General features: G+C 47.2%; 1 protein-coding gene across 1 annotated transcript in view; it reads left to right on the forward strand.

Moving 5' to 3' along the window:
• LOC311148366 (metabotropic glutamate receptor 4-like) overlaps nt 1-27,546 on the forward strand; it is a gene marked incomplete at both ends in the record, with an annotated part of 274,215 nt that overhangs the window by 246,397 nt on the left and 272 nt on the right. The window contains one exon of the mRNA XM_084185315.1: nt 20,571-20,817. Within this exon, the coding sequence (XP_084041441.1) occupies nt 20,571-20,817 (247 nt within the window). The remainder of the gene's footprint in view (nt 1-20,570; nt 20,818-27,546) is intronic.

A 27,546-nucleotide genomic window follows, 5' to 3' on the forward strand; every position in this document is an offset into this window, starting at 1 on the left:
TACTTCTTGACAAACAAAGGCACTATGCTCCTCCCACCTTTGTACCGCCCCCTCTGTTAGTGGGTTGACACTACATGATAATTCTAACATTTATACTGTATTTGGGGTAAAATCCTTTAGTCATTATTCTTAAAATCCAAATTAATCTAACAGCCACACATCAAATGGTAAATCAAAAAGAATAACCCAAATTATTTCAATTATTTAACCAATGGTTGTTATGTCAAATCAAACGATAAACCATATTACTTCAATTTAATTATTTGAAACCAGTATTTGTTATGTCAAACATCAAACGTTACAGTTCAGTTATATCAGTTCAAACGTTACAGTTTATTCATACTAGTTATTCATTACTTTTACCTTTATGTTCCCAATTTACTATTACTCCTTCCAAACTCGCCTACTATTCCTATCTACCAAATACTCCGCCGAACCTAGCCGTACCCTCGTAGTTACGGACCTTCCCGGTCGCCAGTATTTATCAAAAATTTCCCAAACCTAGCCGTACCCTCGTAGTTACGGACCTTGCTGGTGTAATTCCTCGAACCTAGCCGTACCCTCGTAGTTACGAACCTTGCCGATAGCAATTACTAATTCAATTATTCCCTATATTATCTAAAATTTCCCGAACCTAGCCGTACCCTCGTAGTTACGGACCTTGCCGGTGTAATTCCTCGAACCTAGCCGTACCCACGTAGTTACGAACCTTGCCGATACCAATTACTAATTCAATTATTCCCTATATCCTCGAACCTAGCCGTACCCTCGTAGTTACGGACCTTGCCGAGAGATTTCAGTATTTTCCCCGAACCTAGCCGTACCCTCTGTCATGGGCCTCTCACTCCACCGGGTTACCACCTTAATTTTCTTCCACTCTGCTCACCACTCTCTCTACTCAGCCTAACTAGCTCCACCTGTCCCTGCTCTGCTCTGCTCTAATTACTCTGCCAGCTGCGCTGCATTACCCACTACCTCTCCCAGTATTTAAGGCCCTGTCTTTCAGCTCTCCGGTGTCAGATCGTCTGCAAAGCTCACACCCGGAACCTGTTTGCTCGCGCTTCTGGCTCACCCTGGTTTTGTGACCCCGGACATGCCTGTTTTTTGGATACTCTTCTGCCTCAGGAGATCCAGACCTGCTTCTGCCATTACGACTCCTGACTACTCTTCAATCCCGGTAACTCTGACCAGCCTTCTGCCTTGCTACTACGTATTTTGGATTTCCCTTGAACTGTACTGCTGCCTGGTTTCATTCCGCCCTGTTGTGTCTGTGTCTCCCCCCCCCCAGGACTTCTGGACCACCCACCACCGGCTTCATAGGACGCATCGCTGCCACTGGGGGGGGCACAGACCCAGCGCATTGGACGGGATCCCTGTTACCCCTGGAGCCTTCATTCACTCCCTACTTCCCTTTTCCCTTAAGTTTAATAAACTTTCTGGTGTGACGCAATTGTGGTCCTCTGGTCGTCTGTCTGAACCGTGACAGTACGATCTGACCATTATGGACTCAGCGCACACTTTCCCCGACATGGAAACCGATGAGCATGAGCAGCAGTTCCAGCAGCAGCAACAACAACTCGCCTTGATCATTCAACTCCTCACCAACCTTACCCCAGCCAGTCTGCCCACCAGCCCAGCCCCCGAGTTACCTGCCCCGGTCATTGCAGCCGCTGCTCCGGAACCCAAGATTGGAAACCCCGAGCGGTTCAACGGCGATTCAACCCAGGTCCGGCCATTCCTGACTAGCTGCCGACTTCAGTTCTCCTTGCAGCCAAGGACCTTCGCCACGGAGGGGGCTAAAGTTGGATATGCCATCACTCACCTGACGGGCCGAGCTCGACTCTGGGGAACAGCAGAGTTCGAACGTCAAACCCCCGCATGTGCAACCTTCGACCTGTTTGCTGAGGAGATGCTGAAGGTGTTTGACCTGGATTCACCCACCGCAGAGGCGTCTCGTGAACTGTTCAGTATTCGACAAGGCAGACGTACAGTCGCAGACCATTCCATCGACTTCCGAACCCTGGCTAGACGAAGTTCTTGGAACACACCATCGTTGGTGGACGCGTTCTTCCATAGTTTGGCTGACTATATCAAGGACGAGTTGGTCTCCCATGAACTGCCTTCCACTCTTGATGAAGCCATCGCACTGACTGTCAGGATCGACAGAAGGATACAGACCCGTCGTCGTGAGAGGGGGCGCCAAGGTCCACCTACTACCGGCATTCGGAGAGATCCGACTGGGCTCCTGTCATCTACTGCCACTCACCCAGGTCAGCTTGATCAGTCTGAGCCTATGGAGATTGGGCGAGCCTCCCTCACTCCTGCAGAGCGCCAGCGCCGCTTCACCTCAAACCTCTGCCTCTATTGTGGAGGTGAGGGACATCGTGTGGTAACCTGCCCTTTAAAGGGCCGAAGCTCACCGGGCATAGGGGGAGTCCGGTTGAGTTCAATGACCATCCAGTCCTCCGACCGCAAACCCCTGCTGCAAGTTCACCTCCGCCTCTCTGACTCAACTCACACCCTGGCTGCTCTGGTGGATTCTGGCGCCGAAGCCAACATAATGGACATCAAGCTGGCACGCCAACTGGGACTGGAGAACCTCCGTTTGACACCTCCTATTCCTGCCCGGGCACTGGACGGGCACTTACTCGGATCGGTCACTCATGTCACGGCCCCGGTCTCGATGGGTCTGTCCGGAAACCATCAAGAAACTATCCAGTTTCACCTGCTCCCCTCTCCAGGCCAACCCCTCATCCTGGGTTACCCATGGCTCCGCCGGCACAACCCTCAGCTCGACTGGGTGACCGGGGTGATCAGGGAGTGGGGAGAGGACTGCCACCGAACCTGCCTGCTTGCTGCCGCACTACCCCCTCGGCCAGTACCTACTAACTCCGCTCCTGACCTCTCCAATGTCCCAGAATGCTACCATGGTCTCAGAGAGGTGTTTAACAAAGCAAGAGCCACATCTCTGCCCCCTCACCGACCGTACGACTGTGCCATCGACCTCCTCCCTGGAACAGCTCCTCCAAAGGGTCGTCTTTATTCGTTGTCTGCTCCTGAAAGAAAGTCCATGGAGGACTACATCAATGGCTCTCTGTCCGCAGGATTAATCCGTTCATCTTCATCTCCTGCTGGTGCTGGCTTCTTCTTTGTGGGGAAGAAGGACGGATCTCTTCGCCCCTGCATCGACTACAGGGGACTCAACGACATCACAGTGAAAAACCGTTACCCTCTGCCTCTTCTCACCTCTGCTTTTGAGTTGCTCCAGGGAGCCACTGTTTTTACCAAGTTGGATCTCAGAAACGCTTACCACCTAGTGCGGATCCGGGAGGGAGATGAATGGAAAACCGCATTCAATACACCAACAGGCCACTACGAGTATCTGGTTATGCCTTTTGGCCTCACCAATGCTCCTGCTGTGTTCCAGGCTCTAGTGAATGATGTACTGCGGGACATGTTAAACAAGTTTGTCTTCGTTTACCTGGATGACATCTTAATCTACTCCAGAGACCTGTCTGAACACACCCGCCATGTCCAGCAAGTCCTTCATCGTCTTCTGGAGAATTCCCTCTACGCCAAGGCAGAGAAATGTGAGTTTCACGTCAAGACAGTGGCCTTCCTGGGGTACATAGTGGCAGAGGGAAGTATCCAAATGGATCCTGCCAAAGTATCAGCAGTCACTTCATGGCCTGTTCCGGAGAACAGAAAGAAGCTGCAACAGTTTCTGGGGTTTGCTAACTTCTATAGGAAGTTTATCCGGAACTACAGTACCGTTGCTGCCCCTCTCACTGCTCTAACCAGCACCAAGCAACCCTTCACCTGGACCCCAGCAGCCGACAAAGCCTTCAGTACCCTCAAGGTGAGGTTCACCTCCGCTCCCATCCTCCAGATGCCTGATGTGGACCGGCAATTCATTGTGGAGGTGGACGCCTCGGATGTGGGAGTTGGTGCTGTGATTTCTCAGTGGGCTGCGGAGGATAGGAAGCTCCATCCCTGTGCCTTTTTCTCACGTCGGTTGTCCCCCTCTGAGTGCAATTACGACATAGGGAACCGTGAGCTGCTGGCTGTGAAGCTTGCCTTGGAGGAGTGGCGTCACTGGCTGGAGGGGTCCACCATTCCATTTCTCGTTTGGACCGATCATAAGAACTTGGAGTACATCCGCACGGCCAAACGGTTGAACTCCAGGCAGTCCCGCTGGGCCCTGTTCTTCACCAGGTTTAATTTCACTCTGTCATACCGGCCTGGATCACGCAACACCAAGCCAGACGCCCTCTCCCGTCAATTCCAGAAGGATGACACCCCCTCCAAGGACCCTGTGTCGATTCTGCCAAGTCCCTGCATCGTTGCAGCTCTGATCTGGGCTGTTGAGGAACAGGTGCTGGAGGCTCTCCGTAACCAGCCAGGTCCCAGCACTTGCCCAGCTGACCGCCTTTTTGTCCCCGAAGACCTGAGGTCCCAGGTCGTTCAGTGGGGACATGACTCCCGCCTAGCTTGTCACCCTGGCTCCACCCGCACTTACAACCTGCTCGCCCAGAGGTTCTGGTGGCCCTCTCTGAGGAAGGATGTACGGGAATTCGTCCAAGCCTGCCCCATCTGCAACCAACACAAGTCGTCCTGCCAGCCCCCAGCCGGATTGCTGCAGCCCCTGCCTGTGCCCAGACGTCCCTGGTCTCACATCGCCCTTGACTTTGTCACGGGGCTGCCCCCTTCAAGTGGCATGACCGTCATTCTCACCATCGTTGACCGTTTCAGCAAGATGGCACACTTCATTCCCCTCCCCAAGCTCCCAACCGCCAAGGAGACCGCCCAGGTGGTCCTGGAACACGTCTTCCGGATCCACGGACTGCCAAAGGATGTAGTTTCTGACCGTGGTCCACAATTCTCCTCCGCTTTTTGGAAGGAGTTCTGTCACCTGCTGGGAGCCACAGTCAGTCTGACTTCCGGATTCCATCCCCAATCCAATGGGCAGTCAGAGCGGGCTAATCAGGAGCTCGAGAAGGCACTGCGATGCATGACTTCACGCAACCCCCACTCCTGGTCGCAGCAATTGACATGGGTGGAGTACGCACACAATTCTCTGACCTGCTCTGCCATCGGTATGTCCCCTTTCCAATGTGTTTATGGATACCAGCCTCCTCTATTTGCCAGCCAGGAAGAGGAGGTTACTTGCCCATCTGCACTTGCTTTTGCCCGTCGATGTCGCCGCACCTGGTCACAAGCCCGAGCCACACTCCTCAGATCCGTTGCCAGCTACACTACCGGGGCCAACCGTCGGAGAATTCCTGCTCCCACCTACCATGTTGGTCAAAGGGTGTGGTTGTCATCGAAGAACCTGCCACTCAGGGTGGAGTCGCAGAAGCTGGCACCTCGGTTCATTGGCCCATTCCCTATCATAAGAGTGATTAGCCCAACTGCTGTCCGGCTCCAACTGCCTAATTCCCTGAGGGTGCACCCCACTTTCCATGTGTCTAAGATTAAGCCCATCCATGAGAGTCCGCTGGTCCCTGCTGCGCCTGGTCCTCCTCCTCCACGGCTCGTCGATGGTGGTCTGGTTTACACCGTCCGCCGCCTGCTTCGGTCCAGACGGAGGGGTAGGGGTCTCCAGTACCTCATTGACTGGGAGGGCTATGGACCTGAGGAGAGGACCTGGGTGCCAGCTAGTCGGATTGTGGATAGGACTCTCATCACCGCTTTCCACCAACGGCATCCTGATCAACCTGCAATCCGTAGGGGCCGCCCCAGAGGGGTCCCTAACCGTCCGGCCCGCTCGGCTTCCTGTCCTGTGCCTGATCCTGTCTCGGGACCTGTCCCATCTCCCGACCACGGCCCTCCGGCTTCCTCCGAGGATGAGGACGTTCACTCGGACCGTTCGGAGGAGTTCTAGCCCTCCTCCGGCTCCCCTCCTCCCGCCCGGCGTGGTGTTGCTCTTGGGACTTCTGGGGCCGTCCCTTGGGGGGGGGGTTCTGTCATGGGCCTCTCACTCCACCGGGTTACCACCTTAATTTTCTTCCACTCTGCTCACCACTCTCTCTACTCAGCCTAACTAGCTCCACCTGTCCCTGCTCTGCTCTGCTCTAATTACTCTGCCAGCTGCGCTGCATTACCCACTACCTCTCCCAGTATTTAAGGCCCTGTCTTTCAGCTCTCCGGTGTCAGATCGTCTGCAAAGCTCACACCCGGAACCTGTTTGCTCGCGCTTCTGGCTCACCCTGGTTTTGTGACCCCGGACCTGCCTGTTTTTTGGATACTCTTCTGCCTCAGGAGATCCAGACCTGCTTCTGCCATTACGACTCCTGACTACTCTTCAATCCCGGTAACTCTGACCAGCCTTCTGCCTTGCTACTACGTATTTTGGATTTCCCTTGAACTGTACTGCTGCCTGGTTTCATTCCGCCCTGTTGTGTCTGTGTCTCCCCCCCCCCAGGACTTCTGGACCACCCACCACCGGCTTCATAGGACGCATCGCTGCCACTGGGGGGGGCACAGACCCAGCGCATTGGACGGGATCCCTGTTACCCCTGGAGCCTTCATTCACTCCCTACTTCCCTTTTCCCTTAAGTTTAATAAACTTTCTGGTGTGACGCAATTGTGGTCCTCTGGTCGTCTGTCTGAACCGTGACACCCTCGTAGTTACGGACCTTGCCGGTAGAACAATACTCTATGGTACCATGGTTTAACATCACATTCACCACCGGTTTGCATGTCACAATATGGTGCTTATCTACTCATAATAATTCGCATAATAATTCATAATTTAGTTCACTTACATCAAACAGGTGTTTCACAAAATTGATTTGGATAAAGCCAATGTGCAGAACTTTAGTTATATAGCAATAGGTGTCTGCTTACCTGTTTTTAGTTGTCCGGACTCTTTGTGAAACACACCGTCCAACGACAGCGATGTCCAATCGGCCGAACAATTCCCAGGGAAGTCCCTCTACCAGATCACGTCGGCGGTCACCAATTGTTAAATTGCGTCAATTCGAATCTGGTATAAGGAACAAAAGAGGTGAACACACGTCTTTTAAGATATAATAGTATTTTAATTAATGCAAACACTTGAGTGGTAAATATGATGTTCGTATATATGGGCCCACTGAAAAACCACGCAGGGCAGACAGAGAACTGAGCTATTGTTATAAGTTCTTCTTTAAATACTCTGACAGAGATAGTTCCCGCTCCCTGCTGGGCCTGTCAGAATAGAGGCTGGGTGTGGTTTAAACTTACCCAACCTATCGTTGGCGCTCAGGCTGGTCCCAGCCCCTTGGCGCTTCACTGTTGCCGGTCATTAGTTGTTATCTTTACAACTTGTCTCGAGTCAGCAACCTCAGACATAGTTTGTTCTTCTTCATTGTAGCAGTACACATGTCCTTGAGCAGTTTAATAAAGAGGCAGTGTGTGTGTGTGTGAGTCACAAGTCTGTCTCAGCCTACCCCCTAACGGTTCCTCACATTAATCACAGCTTGTTATGTTAAACAATCTATATCAGTACAGCACAAACCTATTATGTTTAATCATTAATGTATTCTTTCTAAGCTAGGCATCATATCTAGTTATAAGAAAATAGAGCCCCAAACTGATGATCTTGGAACAGAGGAGCCAGCCCAGGTTAGCCTAGAATCCTACCCTAGCTACAGGTTTTCTGTCCAAAAATGTTAATTTAATAGCAACAGGTTGATAGGAAGAGAGTGGCTGGAATACTCGGTAACTGCAGATGCGGCATTATGTTTTCCATGTCGAAAGTTCTGTGTTGGGTCCAATGCTAACGCAGACAAGGCCTTCACCCAAGCTGGGTATTCTAACTGGAAGCATGCTATTGATAGTACTAAAGCAGTGTTTCCCAACACCAGTCCTCCAGTACCCCAAAGAGTACACATTTGTATTGTAGCCCGGGACAAGCACACCTGATTCAACTTGTCAACTAATCATCAGGCCCTCAAAGAGTTGAATCAGGTGTACTTGTCTGGGGCTACAACAAAAATGTGTGCTGTTGGGTGTACTGGAGGACTGGAGTTGGGAAACACCATACTAAAGGATTTGCTAGGCACCCATCAAGCGAAGAGCATTTGAAATGCACTGCACTGTGGTAAGAAAAACTAGTTTGAAGTGCTATGGGAACATTGGTGTCAACACTTGTTAATGATGGGCAGCTGGCAAGAAATCGCATGTATTTGTCGGCGATTGTGGACATTATTGGGTTCCTTGTTTCAAACCAGCAACCACTGAGGGGGACAGGGGAGCAGTGGACTTTTTTCTGTCTATGATGGAATATACTCTCCGAAAAGACAAGGAAGGTGTTTAGCACCATACCCCACAATGCCATATACACGTCACATGATATTCAAAATGAAATCATAGTGCTCATGAGTGAGATTGTCACTGAGGAAATAGTTAAAGAAATCGGAGAATCTTGGTACACACTGAAGGTAGACGGGACCAAGAATCCTACTGGATCTGAAAATATATCCATTGTCAATCGTCTCCTGGATGAAAACAATAACGGTCGCGAGCGGTTGCTGCCAATGGCAACTACAAAATACTGTGATTCTTTATCACTTTCAAACCTTGTTCTTACTGAGCTAACAAAGGTTGGCCTTGGCACAGAAAATATACTTAGTCAATGTTAGTGCCATGTCAGATAAAAAGGGGGGCATGCAGAAAATATTGCAGGACAAAGTAAACAGAGAAATGCCATATGTTCATTGTTTCAACCACCAGCTTCACATAGTGGTCGTTCACGCAATGTCATCTGAGAATGCACTGGAGGAATTTTGTGACTCACTCTACAAGTTCTTAAAGAAACTAACAGTGGCTGCCCTGTACACTGGAGAAACCTTGAAAAGGCTACTGGATCAAAGGTGGACTGGACACCTGGCTACTGTGTCAGTGGTTGTTAAAAGTTGTGACAGCATTTTGAAGTTCCTCTCTGACATCGAATGCACGCTATCCTTCAACACAGAAGTAAGATTCGAGACTACAGGGCTGCTGAAGGCGGTGACGGACACTGGCTTTAAGTTTACAGCCACCATGGTGCACAGAATTCTCAGTCTTCTCGATCCTCCAAGCAACTTACTCCAGGCAAAAGCAACAGATCTTTACACTGGAGTAAAAGTGGTCCTCAGTGAGTTGGAATGTGTCAAGAAGCTGAGGTGTGACAGCTAGTTCGAAGCCATTTGGGCACCACCAGCTCCAAGCAAACGACGACATTATGTAAGTAAAAATCTCCAGCAATACGTGGTGGATAGTACAGTAGCCAGCAGGACAGAGGTTAAGAGACTGAGTGTAAAAGACTGTTCTTCAGCACGTTGGATCTGTCATTGGTGAAATGTCAGAATGATTCAGCGAACGCAACAGCCAACTGGTGGATGCCCTGTGTACCCTTGACCCAGAGAGCCATTACTTTCTAGATGTGAAAAAGGTGAAGCCATTGCTGGATCTAAGCAAAACAGATGGAAGCAGAGTTTAGATTCGCTCGACAGTTTTTGCAGACTGAAATCACCCGCTCTGGCTCCAATGAGGACAAATGGACCCCACTTGATATCATGCAGCGATTCTCTGGGCCTCTCTCCGCTATGCCGAACGTGCTTACTGCACTGAAACATGGACTGACTTTTGGGGCGTCCACAGCTACATGCGAGAACTCATTTTCCACTTTGACAAACGTGTTCATTCAGCACAGAAGAAGCATGCTACACCAGAGGAAAGCTCAACTAATCCAACAGGCCTTTGAGGGGGATGTTGAAGAAGATTCCGGGGAGAATGGAATTATCGATTTCTCAGGAAGTTTAACAGAGCATCAAGGAAGCTGCAACTCTTTTGAAAAGGTAAGATTGAAACAATCTATCGGGTTGGTTTTTATCAAAATCTTGCTTTAGTGTGTAGGGCCCTGTCCATGGTGCTGATAGAGCGCATCGAGATTTCGTACCATTGAACCTGTCACTTCTTGGTCAAAAGCATTTTTTGTGTTTATTGTGGTATAGCGTAATATAAGCAGAATTCAATATAATTCCAATGCAAGAACCCAAATGACGCCCCTGGGTATAGCTACATATGTTTCATCATAGAAATAGATAGGCTACACTATGGTTTTCTTGGAAGCCTATTGATTTTCATTAGTGTAAATGGAACTGTACGTATTGGAAACTAGTTTATGGTAGGTTGGCATTGATTAATTGATTACGTCGGTCGAATTTGATTCACAGAAGTGTATTGTGCCATATCACAACGTGTTGCTGAACTCATGAGCGGGCGGAATGATGTTCCATGTTTGAAGTGGGCCTATTTATTTATGTTTTGTTTATTTGGATCTCCATTCGCCTTTTGTTTACTGTTAATGTAACTAGCCTAAATATAGATTGTGTCGCATTCGCAGTTGTGTCGGTAATCTAAGCCAAATTGCTATTCAGTATTTTTGTTTGCATGCATGAATGACTAGGCTACTACTTTCAGAATTTAGTTTGCATTATTTTGGTAAGACAGCTGTGTGGGTGTATCTGATCTCCATCACCTAGGACTTGACATACAGTGGGGAGAACAAGTATTTGATACACTGCCGATTTTGGTCTTGGCCATTGTGGAGAGGTTGGAGTCTGTTTGATTGAGTGTGTGGACAGGTGTCTTTTATACAGGTAACGAGTTCAAACAGGTGCAGTTAATACAGGTAATGAGTGGAGAACAGGAGGGCTTCTTAAATAAAAATTGACAGGTCTGTGAGAGCCGGAATTCTTACTGGTTGGTAGGTGATCAAATACTTATGTCATGCAATAAAATGCAAATTAATTACTTAAAATCATACAATGTGATTTTCTGGACCTCGACATGCTTTGTAAGTAGGAAAACCTGCAAAATCGGCAGTGTATCAAATACTTGTTCTCCCCACTGTAGGTTAATCAAATCTAATTTTTTTGTCAATTTTTGCTCAATCTTGCATGATTTCTCAAACAGCTGTAACTGTATATGCATTCGTAAATCAGGTCCTTTCTTGAGTTGGGCTCTGGGATGTAACAACCGTTGAGCATCTGAGCTTATGGTTGATTGTAGAGGAAAGAGGTTGAGTGTGTTAGAGTATGTGTGTGTGTGTGTGTGTATCCCACATCTGTTGCAAGGGGGTAAGGATGTTAGGGAGAATATAGGATGAACCACAATAATTGTTTGCTAAAAAAATAATTGCTTGACAAAAATGTAATGTAATACAATGGCAACCCGGGTTAGAGGTAATAATCCTTCGCATGAACTGCCAACATTATTACGCATATTAATTGATAATGATGGAAATTAAGATATATGCAAGATATTTGAATAGATATGTATTTTTAATAGCTATACAGTGGGGAGAACAAGTATTTGATACACTGCCGATTTTGCAGGTTTTCCTACTTACAAAGCATGTAGAGGTCTGTAATTTTTATCATAGGTACACTTCAACTGTGAGAGACGGAATCTTAAACAAAAATCCAGAAAATCACATTGTATGATTTTTAAGTAATTAATTTGCATTTTATTGCATGACATAAGTATTTGATCACCTACCAACCAGTAAGAATTCCGGCTCTCACAGACCTGTTAGTTTTTCTTTAAGAAGCCCTCCTGTTCTCCACTCATTACCTGTATTAACTGCACCTGTTTGAACTCGTTACCTGTATAAAAGACACCTGTCCACACACTCAATCAAACAGACTCCAACCTCTCCACAATGGCCAAGACCAGAGAGCTGTGTAAGGACATCAGGGATTAAATTATAGACCTGCACAAGGCTGGGATGGGCTACAGGACAATAGGCAAGCAGCTTGGTGAGAAGGCAACAACTGTTGGCGCAATTATTAGAAAATGGAAGAAGTTCAAGATGACGGTCAATCACCCTCGTTCTGGGGCTCCATGCAAGATCTCACCTCGTGGGGCATCAATGATCATGAGGAAGGTGAGGAATCAGCCCAGAACTACACGGAAGGACCTGGTCAATGACCTGAAGAGAGCTGGGACCACAGTCTCAAAGAAAACCATTAGTAACACATTACGCCGTCATGGATTAAAATCCTGCAGCACACGCAAGGTCCCCCTGCTCAAGCCAGCGCATGTCCAGGCCCGTCTGAAGTTTGCCAATGACCATCTGGATGATCCAGAGGAGGAATGGGAGAAGGTCATGTGGTCTGATGAGACAAAAATAGAGCTTTTTGGTCTAAACTCCACTTGCCGTGTTTGGAGGAAGAAGAAGGATGAGTACAACCCCAAGAACACCATCCCAACCGTGAAGCATGGAGATGGAAACATCATTCTTTGGGTATACTTTTCTGCAAAGGGGACAGGACGACTGCACCGTATTGAGGGGAGGATGGATGTGGCCATGTATCGCGAGATCTTGGCCAACAACCTCCTTCCCTCAGTAAGAGCATTGAAGATGGGTCGTGGCTGGGTCTTCCAGCATGACAACGACCCGAAACACACAGCCAGGGCAACTAAGGAGTGGCTCCGTAAGAAGCATCTCAAGGTCCTGGAGTGGCCTAGCCAGTCTCCAGACCTGAACCCAATAGAAAATCTTTGGAGGGAGCTGAAAGTCCGTATTGCCCAGCGACAGCCCCGAAACCTGAAGGATCTGGAGAAGGTCTGTATGGAGGAGTGGGCCAAAATCCATGCTGCAGTGTGTGCAAACCTGGTCAAGACCTACAGGAAACATATGATCTCTGTAAATGCAAACAAAGGTTTCTGTACCAAATATTAAGTTCCGCTTTTCTGATGTATCAAATACTTATGTCATGCAATAAAATGCAAATTAATTACTTTAAAATCATACAATGTGATTTTCTGGATTTTTGTTTTAGATTCTGTCTCTCACAGTGGAAGTGTACCTATGATAAAAATTACAGACCTCTACATGCTTTGTAAGTAGGAAAACCTGCAAAATTGGCAGTGTATCAAATACTTGTTCTCCCCACTGTATATATATATTGAGGTGAGAGCATTGGAAATGCTTTTGGCGGTTGACCTGCTTCTGTTTTGTGGGTGGCACTGTGTGCTGTTTTCGAAGGATGGGTCCTGGCCTCTCGGGGGGCCTAGGGATCCAGGAGGACGGGGTGGTATGCCGATCACTGGGATGACAACCCAACTTGGGATGGGGAGGGGCTTTAGCGGGGGGAATAGTGGAGAACAATTGGAGGGTTACCTAGTAGCAATGCAAATATCATGGTACAGCTACACTACCATTCAAAAGTTTGGAGTCACTTAGACATTTCGTTGTTTTCGAAAGAAAGCAATAACATCAAATTGATCAGAAATACAGTGTAGACATTGTTCATGTTGTAAATGGCTATTGTAGCTGGAAGTGGCTGATTTTTAATGGAATATCTACATAGGCGTACAGTCCTGTGTTCCAATGGCACGTTGTGTTTGCTAATCCAAGTTTATCATTGTAAAAGGCTAATCTATCATTAGAAAACCCTTTTGCAATTATGTTAGCACAGCTGAAAACTGTTGTGCTGATTAAAGAAGCAATAAAACTGGCCTTCTTGAGCCTAGTTGAGTATCTAGAGCATCAGCAATTGTGGGTTCGATTACAGGCTCAAAATGGCAAGAAACAAATTAATTTCTTCTGAAACTCGTCAGTCTGTTCTTGTTCTGAGAAATGAAGGCTATTCCATGCGAGAAATTGACAAGAAACTGAAGATCTCGTACAATGCTGTACCTCTCATTTTCAGTTATTTGAAAAGGAAATAATCTCCCAAATATCACTATTTCTAAAACAAGCCATAGAAAGTTGGTTGCAATTTCAATTTAATCCTCCGGAAATGACAGAACAAATAATGCAACAAATATTGTGGTTAAACTCAAATATACTAATTGATAAAAAACCATTATTTTTTGAAAAAATGTTTAAAAAAGGTATAGTCTTTGTAAATGATATCATAGGTAGGACTGGTGGAGTTTTGTCGCACATGCAGCTAACAAAAACATATGGAAATGTATACTCTACCCAAAATTATAACCAAATAATTGCAGCATTACCGCAAAAATGGAAGAGGAAAGTGGAAGGGGGAAAAAGTAAGGAACTTGTCTGTCGGCCCTGCATTAAAGAACATCATTGGTTAAAGAAAATTGTGATAAATAAAAAAGTATACCAGTTTCATTTAAGGACCAAAGGATTGACAGCCGTCCCATATAGATTGCAAAATAGTTGGGAAGAGATTTTTGACGTACCAATTCCATGGCACATGGTTTATGAACTGATACGCAAAACGACGCTGGATTCAAAACTTAGAATTTCTCATCTTGCTACCAACATTATTATGATTTATTATTAATAGAATGTTATTTATATGGGGGATACAATCTTCCCAGCTCTGCAGATTTTGCTGCGATGAGACAGAATCATTAGATCATTTGTTTTGGTACTGTCCATTTGTAGCTTGTTTTTGGTCACAGGTCCAGGAATGGCTGAAGGATTGCAATATTTACCTGGAGCTAACCCTGCAGATAACACTACTGGTTGATCTGAAAAGTCATAGTCAATCGATCAATAATATAATAATACTTATTTCCCTCATTAAAATGCAAATCAATTTATAACATTTTTGACATGCGTTTTCTGGATTTTTTTGTTGTTATTCTGTCTCTCACTGTTCAAATAAACCTACCATTAAAATTATAGACTGATCATTTGTTTGTCAGTGGGCAAACATACAAAATCAGCAGGGGATCAAATACTTTTTTCCCTCACTGTATATGTTGTGAAATTGTTAGATACTACTTGTTAGATATTACTGCACTGTCTGAGTTAGAAGCACAAGCATTTCGCTACACCCGCTATAACATCTGCTAAACACGTGTATGTGACAAATACAATCTGATTTGATTTGAAGATTTGGCATGGGTCCTCAGAACCTCAAAAGGTTCTACAGCTCCACCATCGAGAGCATCTTGACTCGTTGCATCACTGCCTGGTATGGCAACAGCTCGGCCTACGACCGCAAGGCACTACAGAGGGTAGTGCGTACGGCCCAGTACATCACTGGGTCCAAGCTTCCTGCCATCCAGGACCTCTATACCAGGCGGTGTCAGAGGAAGGCCCTACAAATTGTCAAAGACTCCAGCCACCCTAGTCATAGACTGTTCTCTCTGCTATAGCACGGCAAGCGCCAAGTCTAGGTCCAAGAGGCTTCTAAACAGCTTCTGCCCCCAAGCCATAAGACTCCTGAACGTCTAATCAAATGGCTACCCAGACTATTTGCATTTTTTTGTATGATTTGTTTTGGTATTCTTTCTTAAAACTGCATTGTTGGTTAAGGGCTTGTAAGTAAGCATTTCACTGTAAGGTCTACTACACCTGTTGTATTCGGTGCATGTGACAAATAAAATGTGATTTGATTTGATTTTGATTTGATAATGTTCTTTCAAGGCTGTAAAATGGATTCTGCACTTTTTTTCTAAATAATAAAAAGGGAAGCACTGCAGCAAAGAGGTGTGAATATAGTACATTCTGTACTGTACCGTAGAAACAGATGATAAACGCTAATTGAAGCACAAAACAGCCTTAAAATATATTCCTTACTTCAAAGGGAGCTTATGCTGATTTCCAACCACTGCAAACGACAATAAGTAATGACTAACATCTTGAGCATTTTCACTGCAAAAAAAACAAAACAGCCAATGGCAAATACAGAAATCAGAAATCCGGTCATGACTCCAGCCCCTTTGATGTTGCAGAGGACAAAGTGTATACATGGGGATGGATGGAATGGAAAACACTATCTATCTACAAACGCAGAAATAACCATTCCTGGTTTAAGTTAATCTTATGAATGGATTAATGTTTCCACATTGTTATCTGTTTGGAGGCGCTGTGTGATATTAAGGACCCAGTTACATTCCTGACAGTTGGGAAAATGCAGAGGCAGGATCCTGTCAGAGGAAGGGCTGTAGATTGACAGGTGTGTAATCGTGGTGGCTCGGAGGGAGGGCCTGTTTCATGAGGCAATGACTAGCCCCATCTCACTAAATGGTCCCTGGCACTGTCTGCCCTCAGTGATAAAGACGCTAGCATGCAGAGGGCCAGGGATGGAGGCCTTCGGATGGCACTGTAGCTGCAGTCAGGTGCAGGTAGTCTGCAGGAGGCACGGCTAGAGACAGTCTATAATGTTTGATTGATCCAACCCAAGCCAGGTCTGGCAATTCCATACAAATATGCATAATTTGATCATCAGAAATGATAAGGCTTTTGTTTGGAAGATATTACTTTCAGGATAATAGGGTGCTCATATTCTGGCCACTTACACCTATACACAAGGTAAATGTAGTTACCTTTTGCACATCAGACTGTGGAATGAAACGGAATGCAGGGGGTGAAATAGCAGCTGGATGGAGGGAGCACAGATTTTATAATTCCTGCTCCTTTAGGAGAGACATGATGGCTTCGCCTGGTGGAGTCGGTCTCTCGAGCACCATTTTCCTGCTGTGGCAATGAGGCACATTGGCGATTATATCAGTTTGTCAAGGCAAATTTATCTGTCCCAGGACAGGGGTCCTGGCCCCACTCACAGAGGGACTCCACTCTGTACTCCGGAGGGGCAGCAATGTGCCGGGCTCACCCAAGGCCATGTGAAATCTTCTGAGCAGATTACATACTCCCCCTCAGTACCCCTGTATCTCCCCCTTCAAGGAAAGCCCATCGATGCTTGCAGTGTGATCAAATAATACAATGTCACTCTCATTTCTCTCAGGCATCCTTCTCAACTGACGTTTATTTAGCGGCTTCTATATACACAACACTTAAAGAAAAAAATATAATGTCTCCGCTGATTTAATCATAAGTCATAGGTACCATATGGCAGGCTGCACTAACTCATTAGAAGTAAGTATTTCAGCATCCAGACTGAAGATAGAGGTGCATAAAACGTAGTGCCAAAGCAGAACTATAACTAATGCACGTCATCTGTTGACATTCTCATGACAGACAACCTCTTGGGTTATTCCCTGTTGCCATAACACAAAGTTACTCATGATGTCTGGAAATGCAATATCAGTCTACACCTCAGGCAAATCTGTTAGGGATGTGGCTGGGAGCTGTGTTTGCAATTTACACCCTTCTCCCTTTGTTCATCAGTCCCAGAATAGCTCAGCAACCCTGTCCCAAAGGGAGACAGAATGATGTTCTGGATAAGAGCGTCTGCTAAATGACTAAAATGTAAATGTAAATGTAAAAATAAGTTGTAAATGAAAATCTTTTTGCAGTTTTGCAGGAGGATTACCCTGATGTTCACCACAGAGAGTAAATGTATATGACAATCTTCCAATCTTCTCTCTTTTTGCAGTTACAGTGTTTTTTGATTAATGTATTTATTTTCTACTGCTGTAGTAAATCAGCCCATACTGTCTAACAACTCAACCAGATTATCTATGTGAGCAGACATGTAGACACATTTAATCCCATTGAGAATATGATATCATTTATATGGGAAAAGCACTTTGAGGCACACACTTAGGCATTGTATTGATGTTCTCAAGATGTCTCTCCCTGATCCTTGCCTGCAGCCATGTTTTCTGTGCACAGTTGTGAGTCCCAGCTGCCTTTACACTGAGTCGACTCCAACCGGCCCGGGCCCTGAGTGCAACTTCAAACTGTAACCAGTGCCTGCAACCTGGTTGTCAGTCAACCTACCAGGGTATTTACAAACAGCACTGGAATTAAATCATGCTACCACATGTACAATGAAGCCGGAGGGGATGGCTGCCGTTTTATGGACTCTTAACCAACTGTGCTATTTTGTTTGTTTTTGCCGCATTGTTTGTAACTTATTTTGTACATAATGTTGCTGCTACTGTCTCTTATGACCGAAAAGAGCTTCTGGACATCAGAACAGCGATTAATCACCTTGAACTGGACGAATAATTTTCTTTAATGAGTCGGACAAGCAGGATTTGCTCCAGACACCCGACAGGGCCCTCATCCCCGTCATTCGCAGTAGAAAGAAAAGAGATATCGCGGAAGGAGATCGGGGTGCCTGGTAAGGAGCCGGTGAAGAGTGGCTAATCTGCCTTTGCCATCGATACTATTGGCCAACTTACAATCGCTTGATAATAAAGTGGACAAACTACAAGCACGTATATCCTACCAACAGGACATTCAAAACTGTAATATCTTATGTTTCACTGAGTCGTGGCTGAACGAAGACATGAACAACATACAGCTGGCGGGTTATACACTGTATCGGCAGGATAGAACAGCATCCTCTGGTAAAACAAGGGGTGGCGGTCTATGTATATTTGTAAACAACAGCTGGTGCACGATATCTAAGGAAGTCTCGAGGTTTTGCTCGCCTGAGGTAGAGTATCTCATGATAAGCTCTAGACCACACAATCTACCAAGAGAGGTTTCAACTATATTCTACGTAGCTGTCTATTTACCACCACAAACCGATGCTGGCACTAAGACCGCACTCAATTAACTGTATACGGCCATAAGCAAACAGGAAAACGCTCATCCAGAGGCGCACTCCTATTGGCCGGGGACTTTAATGCAGGGAAACTTAAATCCGTTTTACCTCATTTCTACCAGCATGTTAAACGTGCAACCAGAGGGGAAAAAAACTCTAGACCACCTTTACTCCACACACAGAGACGCGTACAAAGCTCTCCCTCGCCCTCCATTTGGCAAATCTGACCATAATTCTATCCTCCTGATTCCTGTTTACAAGCTAAAACTAAAGCTGGAAGCACCAGTGACTCGATCAATAAAAAAGTGGTCAGATGATGCTAAGCTAAAGGGCTGTTTTGCTAGCACGGACTTGGATATGTTCCGGGATTCTTCCGATGGCATTGAGGAGTACACCACATCAGTCACTGGCTTCATCAATAAGTGCATCAATGATGTCGTCCCCACAGGGACTGTACGTACATACCCCAACCAGAAGCCATGGATTACAGGCAACATCCGCACTGAGCTAAAGGGTAGAGCTGCCGCTTTCAAGGAGCGGGACTCTAACCCGGAAGCTTATAAGAAATCCCGTTATGCCCTCCGACGAACCATCAAATAGGCAAAGATTCAATACAGGACTAAGATCGAATCGTACTACACCGGCTCCGACGCTCGTCGGATGTGGCAGGGCTTGCAAACTATTACAGACTACAAAGGGAAGCACAGCCGCGAGCTGCCCAGTGATGCAAGCCTACCAGACGAGCTAAATTACTTCTATGCTCACTTCGAGGCAAGTAACACTGAAACATGCATGAGAGCATCAGCTGTTCCGGACGACTGTGGGGTCACACTCTCCGTAGCCGATGTGAGTAAGACCTTTTAAACAGGTCAACATTCACAAGGCCGCAGGGCCAGATGGATTACCAGGACGTGTACGCTGAGCATGCGCTGACCAACTGGCAAGTGTCTTCACTGACATTTTCAACCTCTCCCTGTCTGAGTCTGTAATACCAACATGTTTCAAGCAGACCACCTTAGTCCCTGTGCCCAAGAACACTAAGGCAACGTGCCTAAATGACTACCGACCTGTAGCACTCATGTCTGTAGCCATGAAGTGCTTTGAAACACCATTATCCCAGGGTAGGTAACAACACATCCGCCACGCTGATCCTCAACACGGGGGCCCCTCAGGGGTGCGTGCTCAGTCCCCTCCTGTACTCCCTGTTCACTCATGACTGCATGGCCAGGCACGACTCCAACACCATCATTAAGTTTGTCGATGACACAACAGTGGTAGGCCTGATCACCGACAACAACGAGACAGCCTATAGGGAGGAGGTCCGAGACCTGGCCGTGTGGTGCCAGGAGAACAACCTCTCCCTCAACATGATCAAGACAAAGGAGATGATTGTGGACTACATGAAAAAGAAAAGGAACGACCACGCCCCCATTCTCATCGACGGGCTGTAGTGGAGCAGGTTGAGAGCTTCAAGTTCCTTGGTGTCCACATCCCCAACAAACTAACATGGTCCAAGCACACCAAGATAGTCGTGAAGAGGGCACAACAAAACCTATTCCCCCTCAGGAGACTGAAAAGATTTGGCATGGGTCCTCAGATCCGCAAAAGGTTCTACAGCTGCACCATCAAGAGCATCCTGACTGGTTGCATCACTGCCTGGTATGGCAACTGCTCGGCCTCCGACTGCAAGGCACTACAGAGGGTAATGCGTACGGCCCAATACATCACTGGGGCCAAGCTTCCTAACATCCAGGATCTCTATACCAGGCGGTGTCAGAGGAAGGCCCTAAAAATTGTCAAAGACTCTTGTTGTATGGTGGTATCAAACATTTTGTATTGTAGATATGTAGTGGTGTAATAATGTTATATGTTGTACTGTTTTATCTTTTGTTTTATAAGTAATGTAAGTGGTTTAATATGTTTGGACCCCAGAAAGAGTAGCTGCTGCCTTGGCAGCAGCTAATGGGGATCCCTAATAAATACAAATACAAATAAAAATACAAACTAGGTAATGTACTTTCACAAAGTCAAAGGTCAATGCTGTCACAGGGATCTTGAGAACCCTCTCCTTAGCCACTTGAACAGCACCATCTATTTCTTGTTGTGTAACAATGTTTCCTTTTCTCTCCATCTTGCTCATCTCCTTCACAGATGTACATCCAGACCACGACTTTGACCATCTCTGTGAGCCTGAGTGCCTCTGTGTCTCTGGGGATGCTCTACATGCCAAAGGTCTACGTGGTCCTCTTCCACCCGGAGCAGAACGTGCCCAAGCGCAAGCGCAGTCTCAAGGCTGTAGTCACTGCAGCCACCATGTCCAACAAGTTCCCCACCAAGGGCGGCCTCCGGCCCAACGGAGAGGCCAAGTCTGAGCTGTGTGAAAGCCTGGAGACACAAGGTTAGCAGCGAAGGCCTCAGGGTTAGGGATGGAGTGAGGGGAAATGGAGATCAGGGGGAAGAGAGGAAATAGGAACACAAGTTTAGTTTTTATAACACTCGGTCCTTGAGTTTATGCCTTAAAGTCAGTGAGTAATTTCGAGGGGAAAGTATCGGGCTAGAAAAATTAAAAGCAATGTCCTTGCCTTATGTAAACTTAATTGATGCCATTGTTATTCTGCCCCTCAACAGCTTTGTGAAATGAGCTGGTGTTATTTTCAGGATGTAGGGAATTGGGAGTGAAAATTTTTTCACGCTGGTGCTCTGAAACGTGGCACTGTCTGCAAGCAGGACAGGGTGAGATGGATCGATAGAAAAGGATTCACATTCAGGTATCATACTGCAGAGATGGCCAGGCTTATTAACTCTCCAGCCTCCATTGGTGCAATAGGAGGCAGGATTATTGCTCTAGCACTTCAGCCCCATCCTACAGTAGCACAGCTGCCGTGGTCGGAATGAGCAAAATCCATAAATGTAAAAACATGTATTCCAAATCATGGGAAAATAAGTTGATTTATGGATAGTCACGCTCATTCATCCATAAAGAATGACGTTTCCCTGTATCTAATGCATCATCAGTCAATATTCCCATTACCTTTGGAGAACCAAAACCAATGTTGAGAACATGTTCTGAATCCTCTATCATAGTGCTATTTCAAATATGCAGTTGCACTTCCTCTGAATGTGTAGGAGACAGGAGATGAAACTCTCAATATGGGGTTTGTCAAAGAGACTGCTACAAGGAGATGACAAGAGGTAGAAAAAATGGCATGCCATTTAGGAATGGAAAAAATGTTTATAGCACCCATGGGAAATGCTCCCCCAATTTCACAGTTTGACACCTATACCATGACCCCTCTAGCCCGAGTCGGAGGACTAACAGCTGCTCTTTGTACTTGTGTGTCAGACTGTGACGAGGGAGGAGAGCCCTGTGAGGGACTTTAGACACTCAGGTAACGGATGGAGAGCCTGACCATCAGCTTGCCTCTCACTCTGTATGACTGACCACTTCTCCCCCCATTTACTTTGTGCTAATATTCAGTTGGATCCCATGCCTGCCTAAGATATGTACTGTATGCACAAAAACTCACCCACGGCTATAGCAGCTTGGATTGTGTCAGACAGTTCTCACTCTCACATGCACACCCTTGACCCACAGACGTTGATGTCGGTAGACAATGTTGGCGTGTTGTACTGCAAATGGCCTGGGAATGTGGTAACAGCCTGATGACCGCTGATGTAGGGAGACGACACCACTGTGGGATGAATGTGGGGGATAGCCACGCATCCCCTGTAATTTCTTTCCCACGTTGACAAACTGAAGAATTTGCTGTAATGGGACGTAGAACAACAATAAGATTGGGGAGAAGGGGAATGACAGATGTGTCTGCCAGCTCCAATTCTTTCAGGACCATCTATTTTTTTTAATCTTGGCCTCGCAGAGCATGAATATTTAAATAAGGTTAATTTATCAATGCTGCTCTGGTAGAGGTTCAGGGTGGAATGGAGAATGTTCCCCCCCACACCATCCCTCTCCACCACTACACTTCCCTTCCCTCCAGTACCGTTGCCCCCCACACCCTCCCTCTCCCCCACAACACATCCCTCCCTCCAGTACCGTTGCCCCCCACACCCTCCCTCTCCCCCACTACACATCCCTTCCCTCCAGTAACGTTGCCCCCACACCCTCCCTCTCCCCCACTACACTTCCCTTCCCTCCAGTACCGTTGCCCCCCACACCCCCTCTCCCCCACTACACATCCCTTCCTTCCAGTACCGTTGCCCCCCACACCCTCCTTCTTCCCCACTACACATCCCTTCCCTCCAGTAACGTTGCCCCCACACCCTCCCTCTCCCCCACTACACTTCCCTTCCCTCCAGTACCGTTGCCCCCCACACCCCCTCTCCCCCACTACACATCCCTTCCTTCCAGTACCGTTGCCCCCCGCACCCTCCTTCTTCCCCACTACACATCCCTTCCCTCCAGTACCATTGCCCACACACCCTCCCTCTCCCCCCACTACACATCCCTCCCTCCAGTACCGTTGCCCCCCACACCCTCCCTCTCCCCCCACTACACATCCCTTCCCTCCAGTACCGTTGCCCCCCACACCCTCCCTTTCCCCCCACTACACATCCCACCCTCCAGTACCATTGCCCCCCACACCCTCCCTCTCCCCCCACTACACATCCCTTCCCTCCAGTAATGTTGCCCCCACACCCTCCCTCTCCCCCACTACACATCCCTTCCCTCCAGTACCGTTGCCCCCCACACCCCCACACCCCCTCTCCCCCAATACACATCCCTTCCCTCCAGTACCGTTGCCCCCCACACCCTCCTTCTTCCCCACTATACATCCCTTCACTCCAGTACCATTGCCCCCCACACCCCCCCTCTCCCCCACAACACATCCCTCCCTCCAGTACTGTTGCCCACACAGCCTCCCTCTCCCCCACTACACATCCCTTCCCTCCAGTACTGTTGCCCCCCACACCCCCTCTCCCCCACTACACATCCCTTCCTTCCAGTACTGTTGCCCCCCACACCCCCTCTCCCCCTCTCCCCCACTACACATCCCTTCCTTCCAGTACCGTTGCCCCCCACACCCTCCTTCTTCCCCACTACACATCCATTCCCTCCAGTACCGTTGCCCCCCACACCCTCCCTCTCCCCCTACTACACATCCCTTCCCTCCAGTACCGTTGCCCCCCACACTCTCCCTCTCCCCCCACTACACATCCCTTCCCTCCAGTAACGTTGCCCCCACACCTTCCCTCTCCCCCACTACACATCCCTTCCCTCCAGTACCGTTGCCCCCCACACCCTCCTTTTTCCCCACTACACATCCCCCCCTCCAGTACCGTTTCCCCCCACACCCTCCTTCTTCCCCACTATACATCCCTTCCCTCCAGTACCATTGCCCCCCATACCCTCCCTCTCCCCCACTACACATCCCTTCCCTCCAGTACCGTTGCCCCCCACACCCTCCCTCTCCCCCACTACACATCCCTTCCCTCCAGTACCGTTGCCCCCCACACCCTCCCTCTCCCCCACTACACATCCCTTCCTTCCAGTACCGTTGCCCCCCACACCCTCCTTCTTCCCCACAACACATCCCTTCCCTCCAGTACCATTGCCCCCCACACCCTCCTTCTTCCCCACTATACATCCCTTACCTCCAGTACCGTTGCCCCCCACACCCTCCCTCTCCCCCCACTACACATCCCTTCCCTCCAGTACCGTTGCCCCCCATACCCTCCCTCTCCCCCACTACACATCCCTTCCCTCCAGTACCGTTGCCCCCCACACCCTCCCTCTCCCCCACTACACATCCCTTCCCTCCAGTACTGTTGCCCCCCACACCCTCCCTCTCCCCCCACTACACATCCCACCCTCCAGTACATTTGCCCCCCACCCAAGCTGTCAGCAGTCGCCGCTCAGATTTATCTACTCTGACTCACCCAATCAGCGAGTGCTGTTGTGGACAAGATTGACAGATATGTGTGGTATTTACACTGCAGAACAAGCAAGCTGATGACGGTTTTATTTAGAGAGGACATACCATATCGGTCGATTTAGGCCACAACTTGATAAAATAAGTAAACATTTTGTACAGTGTCTCTCACATCTGGTAATTGTGTGAGATCTACATTCACCATGTACTGCATAGTTACATAATGTAGTATTTTGCTCAATGTTATCACAATTCCCCAAGATGTCTCTATGCTTTTCCTAAATGTTTTCATTTCTATCGACATGGTGCCACTGTTGCATGCTTTGCTTGGTGCACAGAGAAAGATCTGAGATCTGCATGTAGTTACGGAGCCTTGCATTTGAATGAGTACTATTGCATCACATACTACCCTATACTGTATGTAAAACAAGGCTGGCTCCAGGCATAAGTGACATAAGCAGCTTTTTTCTTGGAACTCAGTATGGGTCTCAACTTACTGTTGAGAGTTAGAATAGAAGAATACACAAGGTGCAAGTTAGACATTTTGTTGTGCACCAGCTATTTTTCTCCTGTTATGTCAGTCACTGACAGTACTCAATTAGCCATGTCAGCTAACAATTTTTAGATTGGTAAATTAGTCTACCCAGCTTTCTAAACTTGTAGTAATCATGGCCGAATACCGATCGGTCACGCAGGGCACGTGCCCAGGATCCCTGACCTCCAGGAGGCCCCATTGATTTTGTTAGTTAATCTCACTCAGATATCATTTACATGGCATAAGTCATGGCAAAATCTCGCTAAGGGCCCCCACAAGGCTAGAGCCGGCCCTGACGTAAAACAAACTGCAAGGGATACTTTACCTTGAAATAGTCTGCACTTATAGGTCAAGCTGCAATTACTGGTTAAATATGTAATTATTGAGTCACTTTCAGAACAGTATACAGTGGGGAAAAAAAGTATTTAGTCAGCCACCAATTGTGCAAGTTCTCCCACTTAAAAAGATGAGAGAGGCCTGTAATTTTCATCATAGGTACACGTCAACTATGACAGACAAATTGAGAAAAGAAATCCAGAAAATCACATTGTAGGATTTTTAATGAATTTATTTGCAAATTATGGTGGAAAATAAGTATTTGGTCACCTACAAACAAGCAAGATTTCTGGCTCTCACAGACCTGTAACTTCTTCTTTAAGAGGCTCCTCTGTCCTCCACTCGTTACCTGTATTAATGGCACCTGTTTGAACTTGTTATCAGTATAAAAGACACCTGTCCACAACCTCAAACAGTCACACTCCAAACTCCACTATGGCCAAGACCAAAGAGCAGTCAAAGGACACCAGAAACAAAATTGTAGACCTGCACCAGGCTGGGAAGACTGAATCTGCAATAGGTAAGCAGCTTGGTTTGAAGAAATCAACTGTGGGAGCAATTATTAGGAAATGGAAGACATACAAGACATACATTTTAGTCATTTAGCAGACGCTCTTATCCAGAGCGACTTACAGTTAGTGAATACATATTTTTTTTATACTGGCCCCCCGTGGGAATCAAACCCACAACCCTGGCGTTGCAAACGCCATGCTCTATCAACTGAGCTACATTCCCTCCCCTACCCTGGACGACGCTGGGCCAATTGTGCGCCGCCCATGAGTCTCCCGGTCACGGCCGGCTGCGACAGAGCCTGGATTCGAACCAGGATCTCTAGTGGCACAGTTAGCACTGCGATGCAGTGCCTTAGACCACTGCGCCACTCAGGAGTAGACCACTGATAATCTCCCTCGATCTGGGGCTCCACGCAAGATCTCACCCCGTGGGGTCAAAATGATCACAAGAACGGTGAGCAAAAATCCCAGAACCACACGGGGGGACCTAGTGAATGAACTGCAGAGAGCTGGGACCAAAGTAACAAAGCCTACCATCAGTAACACACTACGCCACCAGGGACTCAAATCCTGCAGTGCCAGACGTGCTTAAGCCAGTCTGTTTTAGCTGCTTAAGCCAGCTGCTTAAGCCAGTACATGTCCAGGCCCGTCTGAAGTTTGCTAGAGTGCATTTGGATGATCCAGAAGAGGATTGGGAGAATGTCATATGATCAGATGAAACCAAAATAGAACTTTTTGGTAAAAACTCAACTCGTCGTGTTTGGAGGACAAAGAATGCTGAGTTGCATCCAAAGAACACCATACCTACTGTGAAGCATGGGGGTGGAAACATCATGCTTTGGGGCTGTTTTTCTGCAAAGGGACCAGGACAACTGATCCGTGTAAAGGAAAGAATGAATGGGGCCATGTATCATGAGATTTTGAGTGAAAACCTCCTTCCATCAGCAAGGGCATTGAAGATGAAACGTGGCTGGGTCTTTCAGCATGACAATGATCCCAAACACACCGCCCGGGCAACGAAGGAGTGGCTTCGTAAGAAGCATTTCAAGGTCCTGGAGTGGCTTAGCCAGTCTCCAGATCTCAACCCCATAGAAAATCTTTGGAGGGAGTTGAAAGTCCGTGTTGCCCAGCGACAGACCCAAAACATCACTGCTCTAGAGGAGATCTGCATGGAGGAATGGGCCAAAACACCAGCAACAGTGTGTGAAAACCTTGTGAAGACTTACAGAAAACGTTTGACCTGTGTCATTGCCAACAAAGGGTATATAACAAAGTATTGAGAAACTTTTGTTATTGACCAAATACTTATTTTCCACCATAATTTGCAAATAAATTCATTAAAAATCCTACAATGTGATTTTCTGGAAAAAAAAATCTCATTTTGTCTGTCATAGTTGACGTGTACCTATGATGAAAATTACAGGCCTCTCTCATCTTTTTAAGTGGGAGAACTTGCACAATTGGTGGCTGACTAAATACTTTTTTTCCCCACTGTATATCCATGTGGAGACATCTCACTGGGCACAGACATCAATTCAATGTCTATTCCACGTTGGTTCAACGTAATTTAATTGAAATGCCGTGGAAACAACGTTGATTCAACCAGTGTGTGCCCAATGGGATGTTACAACAGCATCCTGATAAGGAATTCAATATTAGTTTTGAGAGTCAGTTACTAGCTGCAGCCACATCTGTACCCTGCTCTGCCCTACTTTCCAGCAGATCAAGGAGGTCTGCAATTAGATGCAATTTACATTTGGCAACACATTTCCTAGGAAGTGAAATCATTCTTGTAATACTAACCACAAAACATAAAAAATGCTACTCACTGCTTGCTATGCATATTAATTAAT

This window comes from Coregonus lavaretus (genome assembly GCF_964263955.1).
Source record: "Coregonus lavaretus genome assembly, chromosome: 20".
NCBI lineage: Eukaryota > Metazoa > Chordata > Actinopteri > Salmoniformes > Salmonidae > Coregonus > Coregonus lavaretus.